An 18,790-nucleotide genomic window follows, 5' to 3' on the forward strand; every position below is an offset into this window, starting at 1 on the left:
GGCAAGCTCTCATCTAAATCTACCCCACACTACCCTAGAAGTTCCATAGTGCGCTTAGATCTACCCCACTTTCAAACGGGAATAGGTCAAAGTGCACTATGGAACTTTAGACCATGGCAGCAGGGTCCACATGGATACTTAATGTGTGGAAAGTTAGTGCAGGGTAGATTTAGACCCTAGCTTGCCATTTGTATAGACAAGCCCTTAGATACCAGTGTAGAGATGTGTATTTCAGATGTTCTTTTTTAAAGGCAACGGAAGCCCTTCAATCTAATGTGAGGCCAAATTCTGTCTTCAGTTAAATGGCTGTAAATCTGGAGTAACTGCACTATATTAGTGAAGTGATTTTAGCTTTTCTATTTTTTGCTTTGAAAGATTGTATACAATGTATTTTAGCGTTAGGTGCCTGCCCAAAGTTTTACAGCTAATATTTCTCTTTCTTTCATGCTCAATATCTTCAGTCACTTTGAGTCAAATTCAGTTTTCACTTATATTTATGTTAATCGGGACTAATTCTAATGAATTCAGTGTCATTCAATATAATTGACTAAATATGTCCAATGAATTACAGAGTTACTCCTGACTTTGCTGCAATTGAAAGTAAAGTCTGAACCAAAGTTATTGAAGATCTTCAGTTATAAAAGAGAAATATTACCTGTAAAACTTTGGGCAAACTCCTACAACTGGTTGAAAATATTTTAGTCAAAAATGTGTTTTGAGGGGTGGAAATTTCCTTAAAGAAAATTTTTGAAGAAGACTCAAAAAATCAATTTTGTTATGTTTTGTTTAGGACAACCAATAGCCAAGCCAAATTTTGGTTTTCAGTTGTTGTAAAACAAAAAATAAGTTTTGGTTGGGTTTTAGTTTTCCATCAAAAGCTTGACAAATTCCATTAAAAATTAGATAAAAATGAAAAATTATCATTTTCTTTGAATTTTTTTGTTAAAATAAACTACATTTTTAACCAGCTCTACAAAAAATCCATTGCTAAAACAAGAGTCTCAGTCTCATTGAGGATCCAGTTCACAAAGACCAATTCTGATTTTATGTAGAACACTGTAATCTGGAAGTGGTTATTAAAACAGATATGCAACAGAAGTGTAAAGCGAATTTTAGTGGGAGCAAGATTAAGCTTGTTAGGTATGGTATCAGAACTTCCACAGTGAAGAACAACAAAGCTAGTTTGATGAGAATCACTGGCATAACAGATACAATATATTCCCTTTGAGTGAGCAAAAGAGATCTTGGAGGCATTGTGGATAGTTCTTTGAAAACATCGACTCAATATCCAGTGGCAGGAAAAAAAACTAACAGAACGTTGGGAATCATTAGGAAAAGGATAGATAATAAGACAGAAAATATCATATTGCTTCTATATAAATCCATGGTGCGCCCACATCTTGAATACTGCATGCAGATGTGGTTGCCCCATCTCAAGAAAGATAAGTTGGAATGGAAACGATTCAGAAAAGGGCAAAAAAAATTATTAGGGTTACGGACAGCTTCCGTATGAGGAGAGATTAATGATTGGCACTTTTTAGCTTGGAAAAGAGACGACTAAGAGGGGATATAATAGTGATCTATAACATCATGATTGATGTGAAGAAAGTAAATAAGGAAGTGTTGTTTACTCCTTCTCATAACACAGAACTAGGGGTCACCAAATGAAATGAATAGGCAGCAGTTTTAAAACAAACAAAAGGAAGTATTTCCTCACACAACACACTGTCAAGCTGTGGAACTCTTGCCAGAGGATGTTGTGAAGGCCAAGACTATAACAGGGTTCAAAAAAGAACTAGATAAATTCATGGAGGAGAGGTCCATCAATGGCTATGAGCCAGGATGGGCAGGGATGGTGTCCCTAGCCTCTGTTTGCCAGAATATGGGAATGGGCGATAAGGGATGGATCACTTGACGATTACTGGTTCTGTTCATTCCCTCTGGGGCACCTGGCATTGGCCACAGTTAGAACACAGGATACTCAGTTAGATGCACCTTTGGTCTGACCCAGTATGGCTGTTCTTATGTTATGTTCTTAAACAATTGTTGGTAAGGTAGTTATTTTATCACCAGCACAAAATTATTGATTTGTGGCTTTTAAGAAGACATACTATAGAAAGCCTATAGCTCAGTGGTTTGAGCATTGGCCTACTAAATCCAGGGTTGTGATCTCAATCCTTGAGGGGGCCCTTTGGGGATTGGTCCTGCTTTGAGCAGGGGGTTGGACTAGATGACCTCCTGAGGTCCCTTCCAACCCTGGCATTCTATTTCAAAATCATAAATAAGATCCTCAAAATTCAGCAGCTAAACACATGTATTTTGTTAGAAACAACATTAAAACCCACCCTTACTGGCTTGTCAGCTAGCAGTGGATTTATTAGAGCTGGTTGAAAAAATTTGTTTGAAACATTTTTTGATGAACAATGATGTGATTTGCCAAAAAATCCATTTTCATGAAAAACATTTGGGTTGTCATCAATATTTAAAGCAAAAATATGAATATTGAAGAAAAGTTGCAGTGAAAACAAGCAATTTTTTTTCCTGACAAGCTCTAGTATGTCTCTGAAAAAAATGGATTAAAGAAAGAAATAACTTACTTTTGCACCAGAGAAGCCTGGAAGACCATGCTGACCTTGATCTCCAACATCTCCTTTCCGTCCAGGCTGTCCAGTTGGGCCTGGAAAACCTGGTGGACCGGGTGGACCAGCAGGACCCCGTCTGGCTTCCTCACTTTCAATACATTTACAGTCCCCTGTTTCACCTGCAGAAATGTGGGAGGGAGGAAAACATAGAAGCTCATTGAAAACAAACATTTGGAAGAATTTTTTATGAGAAATTTTAGGCAAGATAATTTTAATACATTGGGGTTCATGGCCCTGTTGAAGTCAATGACAAATTCCAATTTACATTACTGGGACCAGAATTGATCCCTAATGAAGACATAAGTATATAAAAGAAGTGCTTTATGGGGAAAAGAAATAGCCCCATGAGATATTTTTCTTACTGTGTTAGCACTAGGTCAAATTCTGCAGTCCTAGTTCAGATCATGCTGAGGCAAAACTCACACTGAGCACAACGAACGTTTTGGATGAATAAGGACATCCGGATTTGGCCCACTATTTATACTGTCTTACCTTTCAATCCTTTTTGTCCTCGGAACCCTGGGAAACCTCGGCTGCCCGCCTCACCTGGATCCCCCTGGCGTCCCTTCAGTCCAAAAGGATAGCCTATGTGGTTAATGAATTTGAAATACAGCATTAATGTCTTGTATATTTACCCTTCCTGCCCTCCTTCCCATTCTTTATCCTGTTTTGAGCACTACTGCATCTGACTCTTCTCTCTCCCTGCATGTTCCTGTAATCTACCATCCACCCAACTCCTCCCCATCAGCCTTTCTTTCTGATTTTTAATCTTGACTCTCTGTCTTCACAATGTCCCCCCTCCTCTTTGGTGACTTCAGCTTCAATGTTGGTGACTCATCTGCCCCTTAGCCTCTCATCTCCTCACCCTCACCTTCTCATTTGATATGCAGCCCTGGTTCAACTCTCACACTCACCAAAATTGCCATTTACTTGACATGGTCTTTTCCAAGCTCTGCTCACTAACTTCTCTATTGCTCAACCGCCCCGTTCTGACCATCACTGGTCTCTCTCGATACTGTCCGTTTCCCTCCCACCCCACCGTGCCTGGCCACCTGGTTCTTATATGACTTCGAGACTATCTATGTCAATGACTTTTCCTCTGCTCTGTCTTCCATTGATATGATTGATCTTCTCAATTTTTTCCACTCTTTCACTCTCTTTTACCACTCTCTCTCAGTGTCTGCCTTGTTCATCCCCAGCCTAGGCTCACCCCTAACACCCGCTTCTTCTGCTCCTGCTCTTTTGCTGCAGTGTCTCTGGCAGAAATCCTGAGACCAGGTTGACTTCTTCCACTGCACATTTGTTCTTTCCTCCTTCAGTTCTGTCATTTTCCTCGCAAAGCAGCTCTACTTCTCAAACCTAACTGAGTCCTGCACCTGCAGTCCCAGCCATCTTTTCACCACCTTGAACTTCCTCCTCAACCCCATCCCTTCTCCCACCCTCACCTGCCTCTCTACCCTGGGTCTCACAGATTTCTTCAAAGAGCAAATTGACAAAATATGCCATGACCGTCCCCTTCCCCTCACCTTCCCTTCCTCTCCTACCCTCTTTCCTCCTCTCCCTGTCACAGATACAGAAGTTTCTCAACTGCTCACCTCTAACTCCTCCAGTTCCCCCAGAACCACATCCCATCTCCTTATTGCCTTTGCTCCCATTCTTGACTCCTCCCTTCCTCTTCTCCTTAACCTCTCACTCTCCTCTGGCTCTTTTCCCGCACAACACAAGGGTGCTTTAGTCTCTCCCACCTTAACAAAACCCCACCCTAGACCCACTTGCCTCTTCAACTATCACCCAGTTCCCCTCTCCCTTTTGTCTCTATGCTCGTAGAACAGGGTTGGGCAAACTACAGCCCACGAGCTGTTTTAAGCTCGCCAGCGAGCTCCAGCTGGGGCGTGGGGTTGGGGGCCGTACCATGTGGCTCCCGGAAGCCATGGCATGGCCCTGATCTGGCACCTAAGTGCTCCAATGGGAGCAGCCAGGGCGATGCCTATAGATGGGGTAGCATGCAGAACCACCTGGCCACGCCTCCGCGTAGGAGCTGGAGAAGGGACATGCCACTGCTTCCAGGAGCTGCTTAAGGTACGTGCCACTCAGAGCCTGCACCCCTGAGTCTCTCTGCATGCCCCAACCCCCTTTCCCAGCCTTGATCCCACTCCCCAAACCCCTTGATCCCAGCCTGGAGCACCCTCCTGCACCCCAAACCTCTCATCCACAGCCCCACCCCAGAGTCCGCACTCCCAGCCAAAACCTGCACCCCTGCCCCAGCTCTGATCTCTCTCCCGCCCTCCAACCCCCTCGGTCCCAGCCCAGAGCACCCTCTTACACCCCAAACTCCTCCTCCCCAGACCCCGCACCCCCAATCAGAGCCCTCACACCGTTCTGCACCCTGACCTCAATTTTGTGAGCATTCATGGCCTGCCAAAAAGTTTGCTTACCCCTGTCATAGAACATAATTTTACAATTGCTGTCTCGAATTCCTTTCCTCCTATTCCATCCTAGACCCTCTCCAGTTGGGCTTCTGCCTCTTGCACTGCACTGAAACTGCTCTCACCGAAGTCTCTAAAGATCTCTTCTTAGCCAGATACTCTGTTCTCATCATCCTTTATCTGTCAGCTACCTTTGACACCATCAGCCATACTTTTCTTGAAATCTGTCCCTTCCCTCAGGTCTCATGACACAGTCCTCTCCTGGTTCGCTTCCTACCTCTCTAGCTGCTCCTTCAGCGTGTCCTTTGGAGAATCCTCCTTATTCTCCCTCCCCAGAGTTCCCTCCTTTGCCCAGGGACAAGATATAGAAGAGGAGAGGGCCATCTCATGTACAAACACAAATTCAATCATCATCTTTATGCTGATGACTCTCATGTGCCTCTCCTCTCCAGACTGGTCTTTTCCTTTCCAACCTAAAAAGTATCGGCCTGTCTATATGACAGTGACATTGCCACTGGGATGTCCATCTGTCAGCTTAAACTCAGCCTAAACACAGCCCTTGCTTGTATCCATTCAAAACATGATAATTTTGCTAGCTCATTGCTTTGCATTCCCCATCACATCAAATGTAAAACTAACCCTCACACTTGGGGTATGCTCCCTGTAAGCAACCACAAAGCCACCTCATTGTCCTCCTTCAGATTTTTTGCCAGACAGTGGTTATGCAGCTGTTGTAGTGGGGCCCCTGCCTATCATGTTGATCAGTATTGTCTCACTGGTTCCATGTGCAGCCCCATCTGTCTGTATATACCTGTTTTTTCTCATCTTATGCTTAGACTGTAAGCTCTTTGGGGCAGGGATAGCCTTTTTGTTCTGTATTTGTACAGCACCTAGCACAATAGGTTCTGAGGCTCAGACGTGCTACCGCAATTTCCGTTAGTAAATAACTGCAGTATTATTGACATGTATTGGCTATACCACATTTGATATAATATAGTACATCTAAAACATTTCTAAATACTTAAAATTTACAATTCCATGGCATACTAATGACAGCTTATTTACAATGAGTATACTGCATGGGTTTACTCTGTACATTCAGTCAATGCATAAGCCTATGTCCCCAGCTGTGCCAAAGTTTTGCTCAGTTCAGTGGAAAGGTGACTTTAAGCTACCTGGTTCACAATACTTTACACTCTCCCCTACCTCACCTTTGAGATTGCCATGATCTGTTTCAAACCATGATATAACTTGGAGCAGCTTCAACATTGCTCCAGATTTCACTGGCTGGCTGAGAGGACATCACACTCTGGCCCTACCAGCATTCCAGATCCTCCTCCTATTTTGGGGGTGGGGATGCTTTGATGACGTAGCTATTCCATGTTAGGGGAACACTCAGCAGACTACTTAGGGCAGTTTTATAGTACCTATGTGAAATGGTCTACAGTATCACAAGCCAGGATCTAATCCACAATCCTTTCCTCAGTGAAAGTTAAAAAAAATATTTAAAGCTATGTTTTTATGTTCATATCCTAGACTGGACTGCTGGATTATTTTCTTTTAGCCATGGAGAGATATCAAAACATCTAGCAGTATTAACATGGTTATCTTTCAACATGAGTGATCATTAGATACTGCTCATTAAGCAGAGACATAGTGGGGTTGGACAAAACTGAAATCCGCTGTCTTAGACCATTCTTCTCAGGTAGATCGCAAAGAGTTACTTTTCCCTGACGTCTTCACAGGGAGAAATCACAAATTCTTCATGGTCAGTGCATACATAAGACCTCTAGAGGATATGGCGAGACACTACTGTCTTCAACATAGAACCAGCAACTTAGGTGCTAGAACTGGGGGTACAGGTGCAACCCCTGGCTTGAAGTACTAATAACAACCCAAAAACATGGCTTTCCCCTTCAGCACCCCCACTATAAAAAATTGTTCCAGCTCCACTGACCGGCAATATATAAATGATATCCAGAACCCTGACAAAACTGTCCCAGTACCTGAATGACTAGTGCCTGGATGAACAGCTGTAACCCAGGCATGGAAGAAGTGACGTTGATAGAAAAAAGAAAATATCAAGAAGGGAGATGGAGCTAGCAGTTTGCTATTCATCAAAGGAATCAGCTCTGTGACTGTGGCTGAAAGTCCCAGGGCCCTCTATCAGATTCCTTACTGCTCCTAGACAACTAAATAATGATCAGCATCAGCATTTTTTAAAATCTTTTGCTGGCCAGAAGACTGCACCCCTTCTTGTCCAATGCAGATCTAGACCAATGGCTAATGTTTGCCACCTTCATACTTAACTGTGGACACAACTATTTAAAATACATTGGGAACAAAAGGAACCCTAGCAATGGTGGATGCCTGTTGCTCAAAACTTGAGCTATGCAAAATTTCTCTGCTGAAAAATCCAAAAACCATGAGAAAAACCAAAAAAACAACCAACCAGATGTGCGTTCCAGGGTTTGTTAGTAATGTTTGAAAAATCAGGTGAACACATCTTTCTTCCTGTGTTTCTTTGTCCTTCTGGCACCCTCTCTCCTGCCCAGGTGCATACAACCACTTACTCTCCTCCACATTCTGCTCCTCTCACTGAATGCCCATTCCTCTCCCAATCTGACCTATTTATTTGACATGCCAGCCCAGCAGCCTTGTGAGAAAATGATCAAACAACGACATTTCTGATTCCCTAAAATTAAACCTGTTCATTCTCTAAAGACCTTACGGCCTGGCAGCATCTCTAGCCACTTACCTGGAGTTCCTGGAGGACCAGGTGGGCCAGGGAATCCTGGAATTCCTGGTTTACCATCACTACCTGGTGGGCCTGGCTGAGTTGCTGGAAAACCTGGTTCTCCACTAAAACCTTTGGCACCCATTTCTCCACGTAAACCTCTTTTTTCAGAGCCATCTGAAATGGGAACACGTCACCCAAGAAATTGAGAATGATCTCTCAAACATGCTCTCAGATTAAGAGGACAGGCATGCTAGGTTACAGAGGGAGAGTAGGCTAACTACTTCCACCACATAAGGAAATAATGCAGGTATTCTGTATATAGTGATAACACCACTTTTCATCAGAGCAATTCAAAGCATGTTACTAAGGTGGTTAGGTATCATTACACCTGTTTGCAAGTGACTTGCCCAAAGTTGCACCGGAAGTCAGTGGCAGAAACCGGAATGGAATCCAGGTCTCCTGATTACCAGTTCAGTTCCTTATCCACCACACCACACTGCCTCTTTCAATACCCCGTGCTCCATATGTATTCCTGCCTCGTCCCCAAAATAATTCTGACTAAAATTGGAGCACAGCGGATTGTTGTGAGTCAATATTTAGATCATGAAATATCAGAATATTACCATCTGACAATCCAGGAAGACCAGGAAGGCCGGGATCTCCTTGGTCCCCTGGGTCTCCTGCAGGTCCAGGAACACCTGGCAATCCTGGATCACCTGATACACCTGAAACACATCCCCATCCCCAAGAATACAGGTTAGTCTGCTGATCTTCGTGACACACACAAGCAGCACTGCATGTTCTAGATTGCTCAGCCAACTGTAATTCTTGAAAGATAAATTAGAATATTCAGCTACTTCATTTGGTGACACATTCCAGAAAGTGTTTTATTAAAAGCTGCAGTATTCACAGCAGCACAAGATCCAGCCACACACAGATACGTGTAATTTGTCAGGCAGAAGAAAATGGGTTTGCAGAAGAAAATATTTAAAATTAGCATTATTAAAGGTTATATCATAATATCTGAATTGCCCTATAAAGTTAGTATTAACAAAAAGTTATTGTTTTAAAGAAAACACAAAGGTTAAGAAAAATAAATCTGCATTTAAAGTTTCAACAGCTGCATAGCTCTGCTGTGTATCCCAGCCACACTGAGCTCTGGGCTGGACACATCTGCCAGCTGCCATATGAAACATAAGCCTGACAGTGTGAGTTCATAAATCCGCAGATTGTGCTTTTTGGAGGATATAGTGGTTAGGGTTCAATCATGCCCATGTGGGGGCGGTGCGGAGTTTCCCTTCACTAAAAGAGGCAGAATTACTCTCAAACCTCCCTAGTATGAAGTGGCAGCGCACCTGTGATTATACCCATTCACAGGAGGTGCACTAGGTCACATGGAAGAGTCCCTCCTCTTTTGATGGGTGCCTTACACTCTAGAGGACACATGATGGGAAGAGTCCCTTTGCTACCAGGGAGCAGAAGGGCTGCATTTTGGGCCAGTTGTTGCATAGGGGTTGTATTATGCTTTTTGTCTAAGCTCTATGAGGCTGGATGGGACATGGCATGTGTTGCTCCCTCTCCTCCACTCCTTGCCTACCTACTCGTCCACTTCCTAATCTGTGCCATTATCCAAACCCAGAGAGGGGCCTCTGTGGGGCTTGAAGGGGGTGGAGCCTGTCTGTGCCTTCTGGATGGGAGGGCAGGCCTATGCATGGAGGGGATTCTCTGTCCATGGTTCTAGGATTGTTGACCTGAGCTGCTGGAAATATCCCCACAGCTTTTAGGAACAATCACTGTAGCATGCAGCGTAAGCTTAGTGAAAAGCTCACAATTTGAATCAGTGAAATGTCCTCTTATTTAAATGAGTAACTAGATCATTAGATGGAATGGAGTTTTCAGTACTTGGCAGCCCTTTCGGGAAAGTTGTAGCAGACACAGAGCTGACCTCCAAGAACCAAAAGCTTTTGCAATCCAATTTAGCAAAAATAGCATTTTGTATAAGAGGGAATATATGAAATGAAAGCTGATGTTTTTACAGTCAGTCAGTACTATGAAACAAGCATACAAATGAATTTGAATTTTTTAAAACTGAAAAACCACCACGTTTTCATAACGGAAAAATGATCGACCTCAAACTTTAAGCAGAAATTCTCCAAAGTGGCAAGGCCTACACATAAGAAGTTATATATGGAAAGGAGATTTTTTTCCCTCCAGAATATTAGAAGGAGCAATTTATAATAGAAGCTGTGTCAGACAGCTCTGTAACAATACAGAGAATTATGAGTATCTATATACTTATGATTGGGAGCTGATCTACACTAAAATTACAGCTATGTTAGTGAACGAAATAACAACATGGTTGCAACCTAAATAGAGCTGATTGACATTTTCCATTGAAAATATGTTAAAATGGCCTTTCTCTCCCCTTTTTATCCAGTAAGAGAGAAAAGGAAGGGAAAAAATGAAAAAAGTTATTTAGAATTGACTTGTTAAACATTTTCCACCAACAAATTAAAAAAAACCCAAATCATTCCTTTTTGAAACCCATGGAAAAGAAATTATTTCAAAAATGTTGAAATATTTTGCACAAAAAACAATAATTAACCACATTATAATATACTTTGGTTTTGCCTGTGTAGACCAAAACAAACTATGTTACAACCTTGAGGTTTTATGCCACCCTTAGCTCAGTGGTTCCCAAACTTTAACAACCTGTGAACCCCTTTCACTAAATTGCCAAGTTTCATGAACGCCCTCCTAAAAATTAATATTTCCAGAGATTTTATCCTTTACTTGAGTATAAATTATAAAAGCAGCGACTGCGGAAATAGAAAAGTTGTTTTTATGACATGCTTATTATACACTATTTATTATTCATCATTGCAGTATTTTTATTACATTATGAAAATGGCAACACTCTTCCAAGATCTCACTTTCGTAGCTTGTATCAAGGCTCCTATAAAAAGCAACAGAGAGTCCTGTGGCATCTTTAAGACTAACAGATGTATTGGAGCATAAGCTTTCATAGGTGAATACCCACTTTGTCAGACGCATCCGACGAAGTGGGTATTCACCCACGAAAGCTTATGCTCTAATACGTCTGTTAGTCTATAAGGTGCCACAGGACTCTCTGTTGCTTTTTACAGAACCAGACTAACACGGCTACCCCTCTGATACAAGGCTCCGATGTTTCACCAAGGAGTATCAGATGTGAAACAGCATGAAGGTATTTAAGAAGCCAACTCAAAGAATTCCACCTACACAAGCATTCAGGTCTTGAGCAGTCCAGGCAAACAACGCACATTACTGCAAAGCTTAAACTTGTTCTTCATAATCATTTTAAAAACAGTACTAGCTGCCTATTTAATTTTTAAAACAGCAAAAAATATCCACCTTCCTTTCCATTTCTTATAAGGAGTCTTGAAGTTTAAATCTCCTCAGTATGATAGAGATGCCTGCTTTGATCTGCTTAGCTCTTGGAAGCCCAGGGGCTCTGGGCTGCAGGTCCCACGCTGCCCAGGGTCCCTAGAGACAGCTCTGGTCGCCATTAGAGAATTTTTTCGCCGAGAATCCCCTACAACATTTTGCAAATCCTCAGGAGTTCACGATCTCCCGTTTGGGAATCACTGCCTTAGCTGTATGTTCATGACAGAGGTTATACAGTGTTTCATGTTAACCATGTAAACAAGAATGTATACGTATTTGGGAAGGGTATTTTTTTAAAGTAGGGCAGAGAAATGTTTATATGTGCAAAGCCTCTGCAGGACGGAGACTCACTTTTTTGTTAGTTCCAGTTTTGCTGCCAGAAAAATAAGCGAGCACAGTAGAGAGCTGTGTTTCTATCAGCTCCCTATGTCTGTATCTATCTCCTTCTTTGCTGGGTCCAAATATAACAGTGAGACACAGAGGTGATGCGTAACTGCTGATAGTGGGGGACACAATGTAAAGGTTTTGGGGGGCATGTGACCGCCCCACATGTCACCTCTGGATCTAGAACAGAAGTTTTCAAACTGTGGAGCACACCCTGCTACCGGGGCACAAAGGAAGGTTCGGTGGGATGGGGAGTGGCTATGCCAGGCAGCTTGGGGAGAGAGCCCACCTCCACCCCCTGACTCCCCTAAATGGGCCACCCAGCCTGTGAGGTGTTTCAGGGGGTGGAGATGGCGCTCCTTCCTCGAGTCACACTGTGCGGCGCCAGCCTGGCCCTGCTGCTCAGGTAAGTCAGGGTGGAGGTGGCATTTTTTCCCTGAGCCCTGCCGCGGAGATGAGTGAGGGGGGTGGAAGTGGCGGTCCCTCCTCAAGCTCCACTGGCGGCGCTGGCCTGAGCCACCTGGCATCATTGCTTACCTCCCACCCCACAAATGTTCCTTCATATGCCCCGTCCCTCCCCCCAGTTTGAAAACATCTGTGTAGAAAATGTTGAAAATGGAAGGCAGAAATCAGGGAGAGCACATGACTGCATTTCCACACACACATCGCCTCTGGTGAGAAACATGTTCCTTTTAGACATTCCTATCTGCCTGGTTATGTACCAATTAAGTATTGTATATATCACAATGAAACCTATCTACAAACTAAGACACCAACTAATCAAGATTAAGAATTTAACAAGAGGTCACAAAATCTACAGGAAGGAATACACAGCAGGAGGATGTTCATGAATAAAGATCAAAGGACTGTTTTATTATATTAGGTTTTTACATGGTACATCCTAGTATCTTCTCACCTACAAGTAAGCTAATAGTGGGCTTGTTTCATGAACAGATTATCACAGCCTGGCTGTAATATCCTGGAAGGATTTTGGGTGAACTTTTACTGTTATGACATAATAATGTTCTGTTTGTTAAGTTTGGCTCTGGTATGCATGTTATGGCTTTACTTTAGATGTAACCTTTTGTTTCCAATACTTCTGCTTGCTATCATATGAATCTCTATTCTTTGTTAAATAAACATATAACTGCTTTCTCTAAGTGCTGTGAGTTATGGAGAGCTGTGTTGTACAGCGCTTCTGGTAAACTGTAGGGTACTGTTTCTTAGGGAGCAGAAGATCTGCAGTTCTGTGAGCGAATCAGGTGCTGGGTATTCCAGTGAGTTGCGTGGAGGACTTGGAGGTTGGAATGTGCCTATCACTAACCTGCAGAGGGACAGTGGAGCCCACATGAGTGCCGAGGGAAGCCCTTGTGCTACCTGTGGCTGGTGGTGACCCGTAGCTGGTACAGACAAGGCTTCCTCATGCTAAGGACAAGTAGTAGCGAGGTACCCCACAACCCTGGGATCCCTTGGGATGCATCACAGTAGGTAAGCCCTTGATTAAGCTCATTTAGGAGCGTAGACTGCAGGAATCTTTCTGAATGTTTAGTTTAAAGCTCTGGCTGTGATAAAAATAATCTGTTTCTTTTGCCTGGTCTTCAAATACACCCATCAGTTGTATTTTAACAATCTGGAATATTGATTTCACATCAGTCTGTGGCTCACCTCACCTGTCATGTTACCAGTGATTTCTTTTAAATTGTCCATTACTGCATATAAATGTCACAAAAATACTTACTGTAAAGTAAGGCTTTGTCTTCACTAGGGAAAAAAGGAGTGCTAACATGAGTTAGCAAGTTGAGTTAAAGACTAGGCTAGCATCTTTAACCCAGCCTGCTTACTTGTGTGAAAACTACTAACTTCACTTTGAGATAGCTAACTCAAGCTAAGAACACCCCGTTTTTCCTGAGTGAAGACAAGGCCTAAGAGGGATCAGGACTAAGATAACTTTAACTTTACTCTATTAGGGAGTTTGTACACTATTGTTTGAGATTAGTAACATGTATACAGACTAGTTTTACTAAAGGAGCAGAGTTCTCTGCATTTCATGCTTTTGCTGTGGGGGAAGATGGGAAAACAAAGATAATCTATCAGCATTACAAGTATTCTGAGCAATGAAGACATACCTTTTCTTGCAACAGGAAACTGAGTATAAAAAGGTGGTCCTTGAAACCCTCTCTCACCCTGTTCTCCCTGTATAAATAGATAATGAAGCGTCAGATACTTACTCAGAGTGTGTCTACGCCATTTTGCGGTGAGGGACTATTTCAGCATGTGGGTCCGTTGCACAAAGGACCAGATTTTCAAAAATATTTAGGCACCTTAGCAGCAGATAGGCACCTAATAGAATATTCAAACTCCCAATGATCTTTATTTCAATGGGAATTAGGCACTTAACCTGCATAAGAACTTCTGAAAATCCCATTTGGTGTCTCTCTTCATTTCTAGGCACTAAATACCTATAACATCTGGCCTCAAGTTACCAGCAAAAGCCTTGTATTTCTCTTCATTCACACCACCTTTTCACTGGTTCTCCTACTTATCATCTTCATTCATCCAGATTTTCCCACTCATTCGCTTTCTTCATCAGTTGGGGGCAAAGAAAATATTCACCCTCTTTTCCTTCCCTATAATACAGTGTCAGTTAAGCACATTTTGTGAAGTTTTACACCTTTCTCTGAAATATCTGGTTACTGACAGACAGCCAAGCAGCATAGACAACTGCCTAGTCAATTGTGGCAACAGACACTTATATTTTTATTCTAATGAACAGATACAACATAAGCAAAATTATGTCTGGTTTACTAAGTTTGACAAATTAAATTCACTTTTAGTGCAGGAAAGTAAAGAAGTACCTTCATTCCTTTAGGACCACGGCTGCCTGGCATGCCATCAAATCCTTGGAAACCCTGAAATATATATCAAAATTGTTGCCTTTTTCTAAATCAGACAAAGAGTGAAGATATTTTGTTAAAGGATTTTTCAGCAGACCAGCTTGTTGGCATTATTTTAATCTGTTACAGCAGTCATTTTAAAAGCATGAGAATGATGGTTTCCTCTAACATAGTTAAGGTGTGTGAAGCATGCAGCAAAGCTGAGAAGTTTGTCACCCTCGGGATTTACTCTTGGCATTAATAATTTAGTTCTACCTTTCAGTTTTTTCCTGTTATATATTTTGCATATTGGGTCAAATGCTAGCCTTGGTGCAGCCCTGGCACATAGCTTAGTTGGAGGAATACAGAATGGAATACAGGTAATGAAACAGTTCAGCTCTCAGAAGATCTTGAGATGGGAACCTGCATTCTAGATTGAAGGAAAGAGGGGTAAGGAGAAGGCAAATGGCCCATCCTCTCTAGTCCCTGGAGACGGTGTTATGAAGACAATACACATGCACAATGTCTCTTTTACTCTGCAGCACAGTGGGGTTTCCCCCAGATGTCAGTCAGCTAGAGAAACTTGTCTAGAATATACTAATGAGCTACACCCTAGAGATGTCATTATTATAATAAAGTAATAGTTATACTTAGGTTGTGAGCTCTTGAGGGCAGGAATTGTCTCTTTATTATGTGTTTGTATAGTACCAAGCATCCTGGGGCTGGGGCTTCTAGGTGCTACTGCAATACAAAATGCACTATTGTTGCAGATAGCCTAATTAAACTACCAATATTTGTAAGAATGTTTTATCACAAACATCTCTCTATAGAGCAAGGATCAGCAACCTTTGGCAAGTGACCCATCAGGGAAATCCACTGGTGGGTCAGCCCTGTTTGTTTACCTGCAGCGTCCATAGGTTCGGCTGATCGCAGCTCCCACTGGCTGTAGTTCGCCTTTCCAGGCCAATGGGGGCTGTAGGAAGCAGTGTGGGCCAAAGGATGTGCTGGCCACTGCTTCCCACAGCCCCTGTTGGCCTGGAACAGTGAACCGCTGCCAGTGGGAGCTGTGATCAGCTGAACCTGCAGACACTGCAGGTAAACAAACCGTCCCGGCCCACCTGCGGATTTCCCTGACAGGCCACATACCAAAGGTTGCCGATCCCTGCTGTAGAGCATTTTAATTAATTGAATGATTTATTCTTTTAACTGAGACAATGACACCTCCAGTGCTTGCCTACACCAGTCTTCTGGCACATGTCTGAAATGGCTTAAATATGAAGTCTGTGTCAGCAGGGTGCAATATAGCATATTCCAGTAGTGTACATTTCAGCTGTGCATATGAAAATATCAGGCTTACGTCTCCTCTCGCATGCACTGGTTTTACACCAGTGTAATTCCATTGACTTCAATGGAGTTATTCCTGATTTATTTCAGTGTAAGGGAGAGAAAAATCAGGACTATTATATTTTATTTAAAAAATTTTCTAGAACTGAATTCTAGATACACTGTCCATGCGTACTCCAGAAAACAGAAATTCTAAAAAGTTAAAGCATTAAAATAAAATAGTGGCCAGAGCCTCAGCTGCTGTAAGTCAGTGTGGATCCACTGACAGTGAAGCTGTGCAATTTACACTAGCTGTGGATCTGAGCCAACGTGTTTATATACGGCCTCTAAAACTGAAGAGTGTAGTGAACTCCTGAATAGTGTAGATATTTCAATAACTGGCTTCAGAAAACATTTTACACAGTTCTAAAGCTTTGCAATACACCACAGCATTCTCCAAGATACCACAAACTGACTCCTCAGGGATCAAAGATATTATCCACAATGGAAATATATGTCAAACATTGTCAGAAAACTGTTATACAATAGATGTAAAATCTCTTTCACACTAGGTGGAGCTGTAGATCTAAAAAGGAAGCCAGGAGTTTCCTAATTATCCACTGCTTACTTTAAGTACACTGAAAGGACTGAGCTATAGTTCTTTCTTCTCTCAAAGGAGTCAAACATTTACAGTAATTTTAAAAAATGTTTTTGCTGGTGAACAACATACTGGGAAACCTACTCCTTCAGATGTCATGATTTACCAGTTACATCTCATTGAAATAAATGTACCCTTTACTAAAAATTTTGTTGGGACTCAAACTCAAAAAGGGACAAAAGGGGTCAATAAATGATTCTGACATGGGTGCAGATACCAAGCCTACTTAATAAAAGGAAATTATTGCCAGTTTTCTCTCTTCTAGACTAGCCGTTTTGACAGTAGCTTAAGAGCTGTGGATTTCACACAAGGATTGGTATTCCTTACCATAATCAAGAAGCATAGAGAAACCATTTATTCCTGTAGCCATAGACTTATTTGAATATCTCATGGGCATGGTTTCTGACACTGATAGAAGCAGCCATTTTATGCACACAAATAAAAAGCACGAGAGATGCCAGGTATGACAGCATTTTATTTTAGACATTACTGAGTGTTTCTATGGACCCAGAGAATCAGCTAGGATTTTTCTCAGTTCCTTCTCTCTCTCCTTTTCATTTGTGCTCAGAAATTCAAGATGGCCATGGATCACAGACCTCTACAACATCTGATGAAAACTATCTAAAGGACAACACATTTCAGTTTGCTGTAAAAGAAATTACAGAACTCATGTCAGCAATGATGGGAACTGTGAATACAACATTTCCAAAGCTCTCTGAAAACATATTCCTAAATGGCAATACAGGCTTTGATTACCAGACCATTCCCCCCTTCCCCTTACTTTTAAAATAACTAGGATTCCCCAAAAAACAAGGGAGTTACCTGGTCCATAAAGTCAAGTTGATTGCAGTTGGAGAGTCCAGACAATATTTTGATTTTATTTACAAGGTATAACTGAGATCAGAATTTGATAAGTGTATATGGAATACACTTTGATTTTCAGTTAGTGAGTCTAAATATAAAAGTCAAGCACGGATTATTCCAAAGGATTACTTATACTGTGCAAAACTGGCTCTTTATGATGTAATTTGGTAAAATGTTAACTGATTATGTATTTCTTATGTACTGTTGTGCCCACTTAAAGTTCTGATGTCTGTAGCGTAGGGCATGTTATTTGTCTGGCACTTGTTATACATTATATAGTGCTGTGCACACTTATAGCACTGTGTAAATAATAAATTAGAATGAATCGGTTAGAATAAACTCTGTATTGATATTATGCTCTGTCATTTTCCAAGATAAAACATGTATTTTTCCATAATCTGAAGATGTCACTTCTATATGTTAAAAGCAGTGTGCTAGAAACAAAATCTGTTTTTTGTGCTAAATACTCACTTTTTCCCCGGCAGCTCCTGGGATGCCATTGATACCAGGTAATCCCTATGAAAGTACAACATCATTTGCAGAATAAAGTGAAACTCTGACAAATCTTTTAATCTTTGCCACTTCTAAGCTAATGTATGCCATGCATTTGAGCTTTTTAAAAAAACTGACCATAACAATAAGAATTTATAGACTTATTTTCTAATAAGCAGATGCACAGTACAAACAGAACTGGCTAATTTCTTTCTTTCTTAGCAAGACGTTATAAAACCACCATAAGAATGTTATGATCCCTGAGTGTTTTTAGAAATATTTATGTTGCCTATCCTTTCCACCATATTTGTTCATTTCAGAAGCAGTACTATGAGGACAAATGAAATGGAGCAACACCAATTGGGTGCTACAAGATCCTTGCACTCGAACAGGTTTAGGTTTTCTACTGGGGTGTATATGAATAAAAGCAATAAGGTTGACAGTCACAATTCCCTTACCCATTAATCTGGCTTTGTGAGGATAAGAAGGGGATGGAGAAATGGAATCCACCCCAAAAACCAGCAAACAGGTCATAGGATTTCAGCACGGACTTTTATAGTTGCTATAGGCTGCAGCGTTGGCTATAGACCCCAATATGGAGGGGGTCCCGGTCACTTCATATGCATGAGTGTGGAGCCAGTGGCCTCTCTGTCATAAACAGATAACTAAGGGTTAATGTTTCTTTTGCCTGTAAAGGGTTAACAAAGGGAACCAAACACCTGACCAGAGGACCAATCAGGAAACCGGATTTTTGGGTGTGTGTCCTTTGGTCTGTTTGTTTCTGTTCTGTGCTCTCTCGGCTATGAGAGTGATTTCTATCTCCAGGCTTTTCTAATCTTCTGTTTCCAAGTGTAAGTACAAAAGGTAGAAGACAATAGGTTTTTATATTGTTTTTGTGTTTACATGTGTGTAGTTTGCTGGAATGTTTTAAATTGTATATCTTTTTGGATAAGGCTGTTTAT

General features: G+C 41.7%; 1 protein-coding gene across 1 annotated transcript in view; it reads right to left on the reverse strand.

Annotated features, from left to right (window-relative positions):
• Positions 1 to 18,790, reverse strand: part of COL4A2 (collagen type IV alpha 2 chain) — a 242,093-nt gene that overhangs the window by 66,620 nt on the left and 156,683 nt on the right. Inside the window, exons 16-22 of the mRNA XM_075061499.1 lie at positions 17,808 to 17,852; positions 14,474 to 14,527; positions 13,745 to 13,811; positions 8,432 to 8,533; positions 7,827 to 7,982; positions 3,135 to 3,227; positions 2,598 to 2,761 (exon numbers count right to left, since the gene is read on the reverse strand). Coding sequence (XP_074917600.1) covers positions 2,598 to 2,761; positions 3,135 to 3,227; positions 7,827 to 7,982; positions 8,432 to 8,533; positions 13,745 to 13,811; positions 14,474 to 14,527; positions 17,808 to 17,852 — 681 coding nt within the window. The remainder of the gene's footprint in view (positions 1 to 2,597; positions 2,762 to 3,134; positions 3,228 to 7,826; positions 7,983 to 8,431; positions 8,534 to 13,744; positions 13,812 to 14,473; positions 14,528 to 17,807; positions 17,853 to 18,790) is intronic.

The sequence above is a fragment of the Chelonoidis abingdonii genome, chromosome 1 (genome assembly GCF_003597395.2).
Source record: "Chelonoidis abingdonii isolate Lonesome George chromosome 1, CheloAbing_2.0, whole genome shotgun sequence".
In the NCBI taxonomy this organism is placed as follows: Eukaryota; Metazoa; Chordata; order Testudines; family Testudinidae; genus Chelonoidis; species Chelonoidis abingdonii.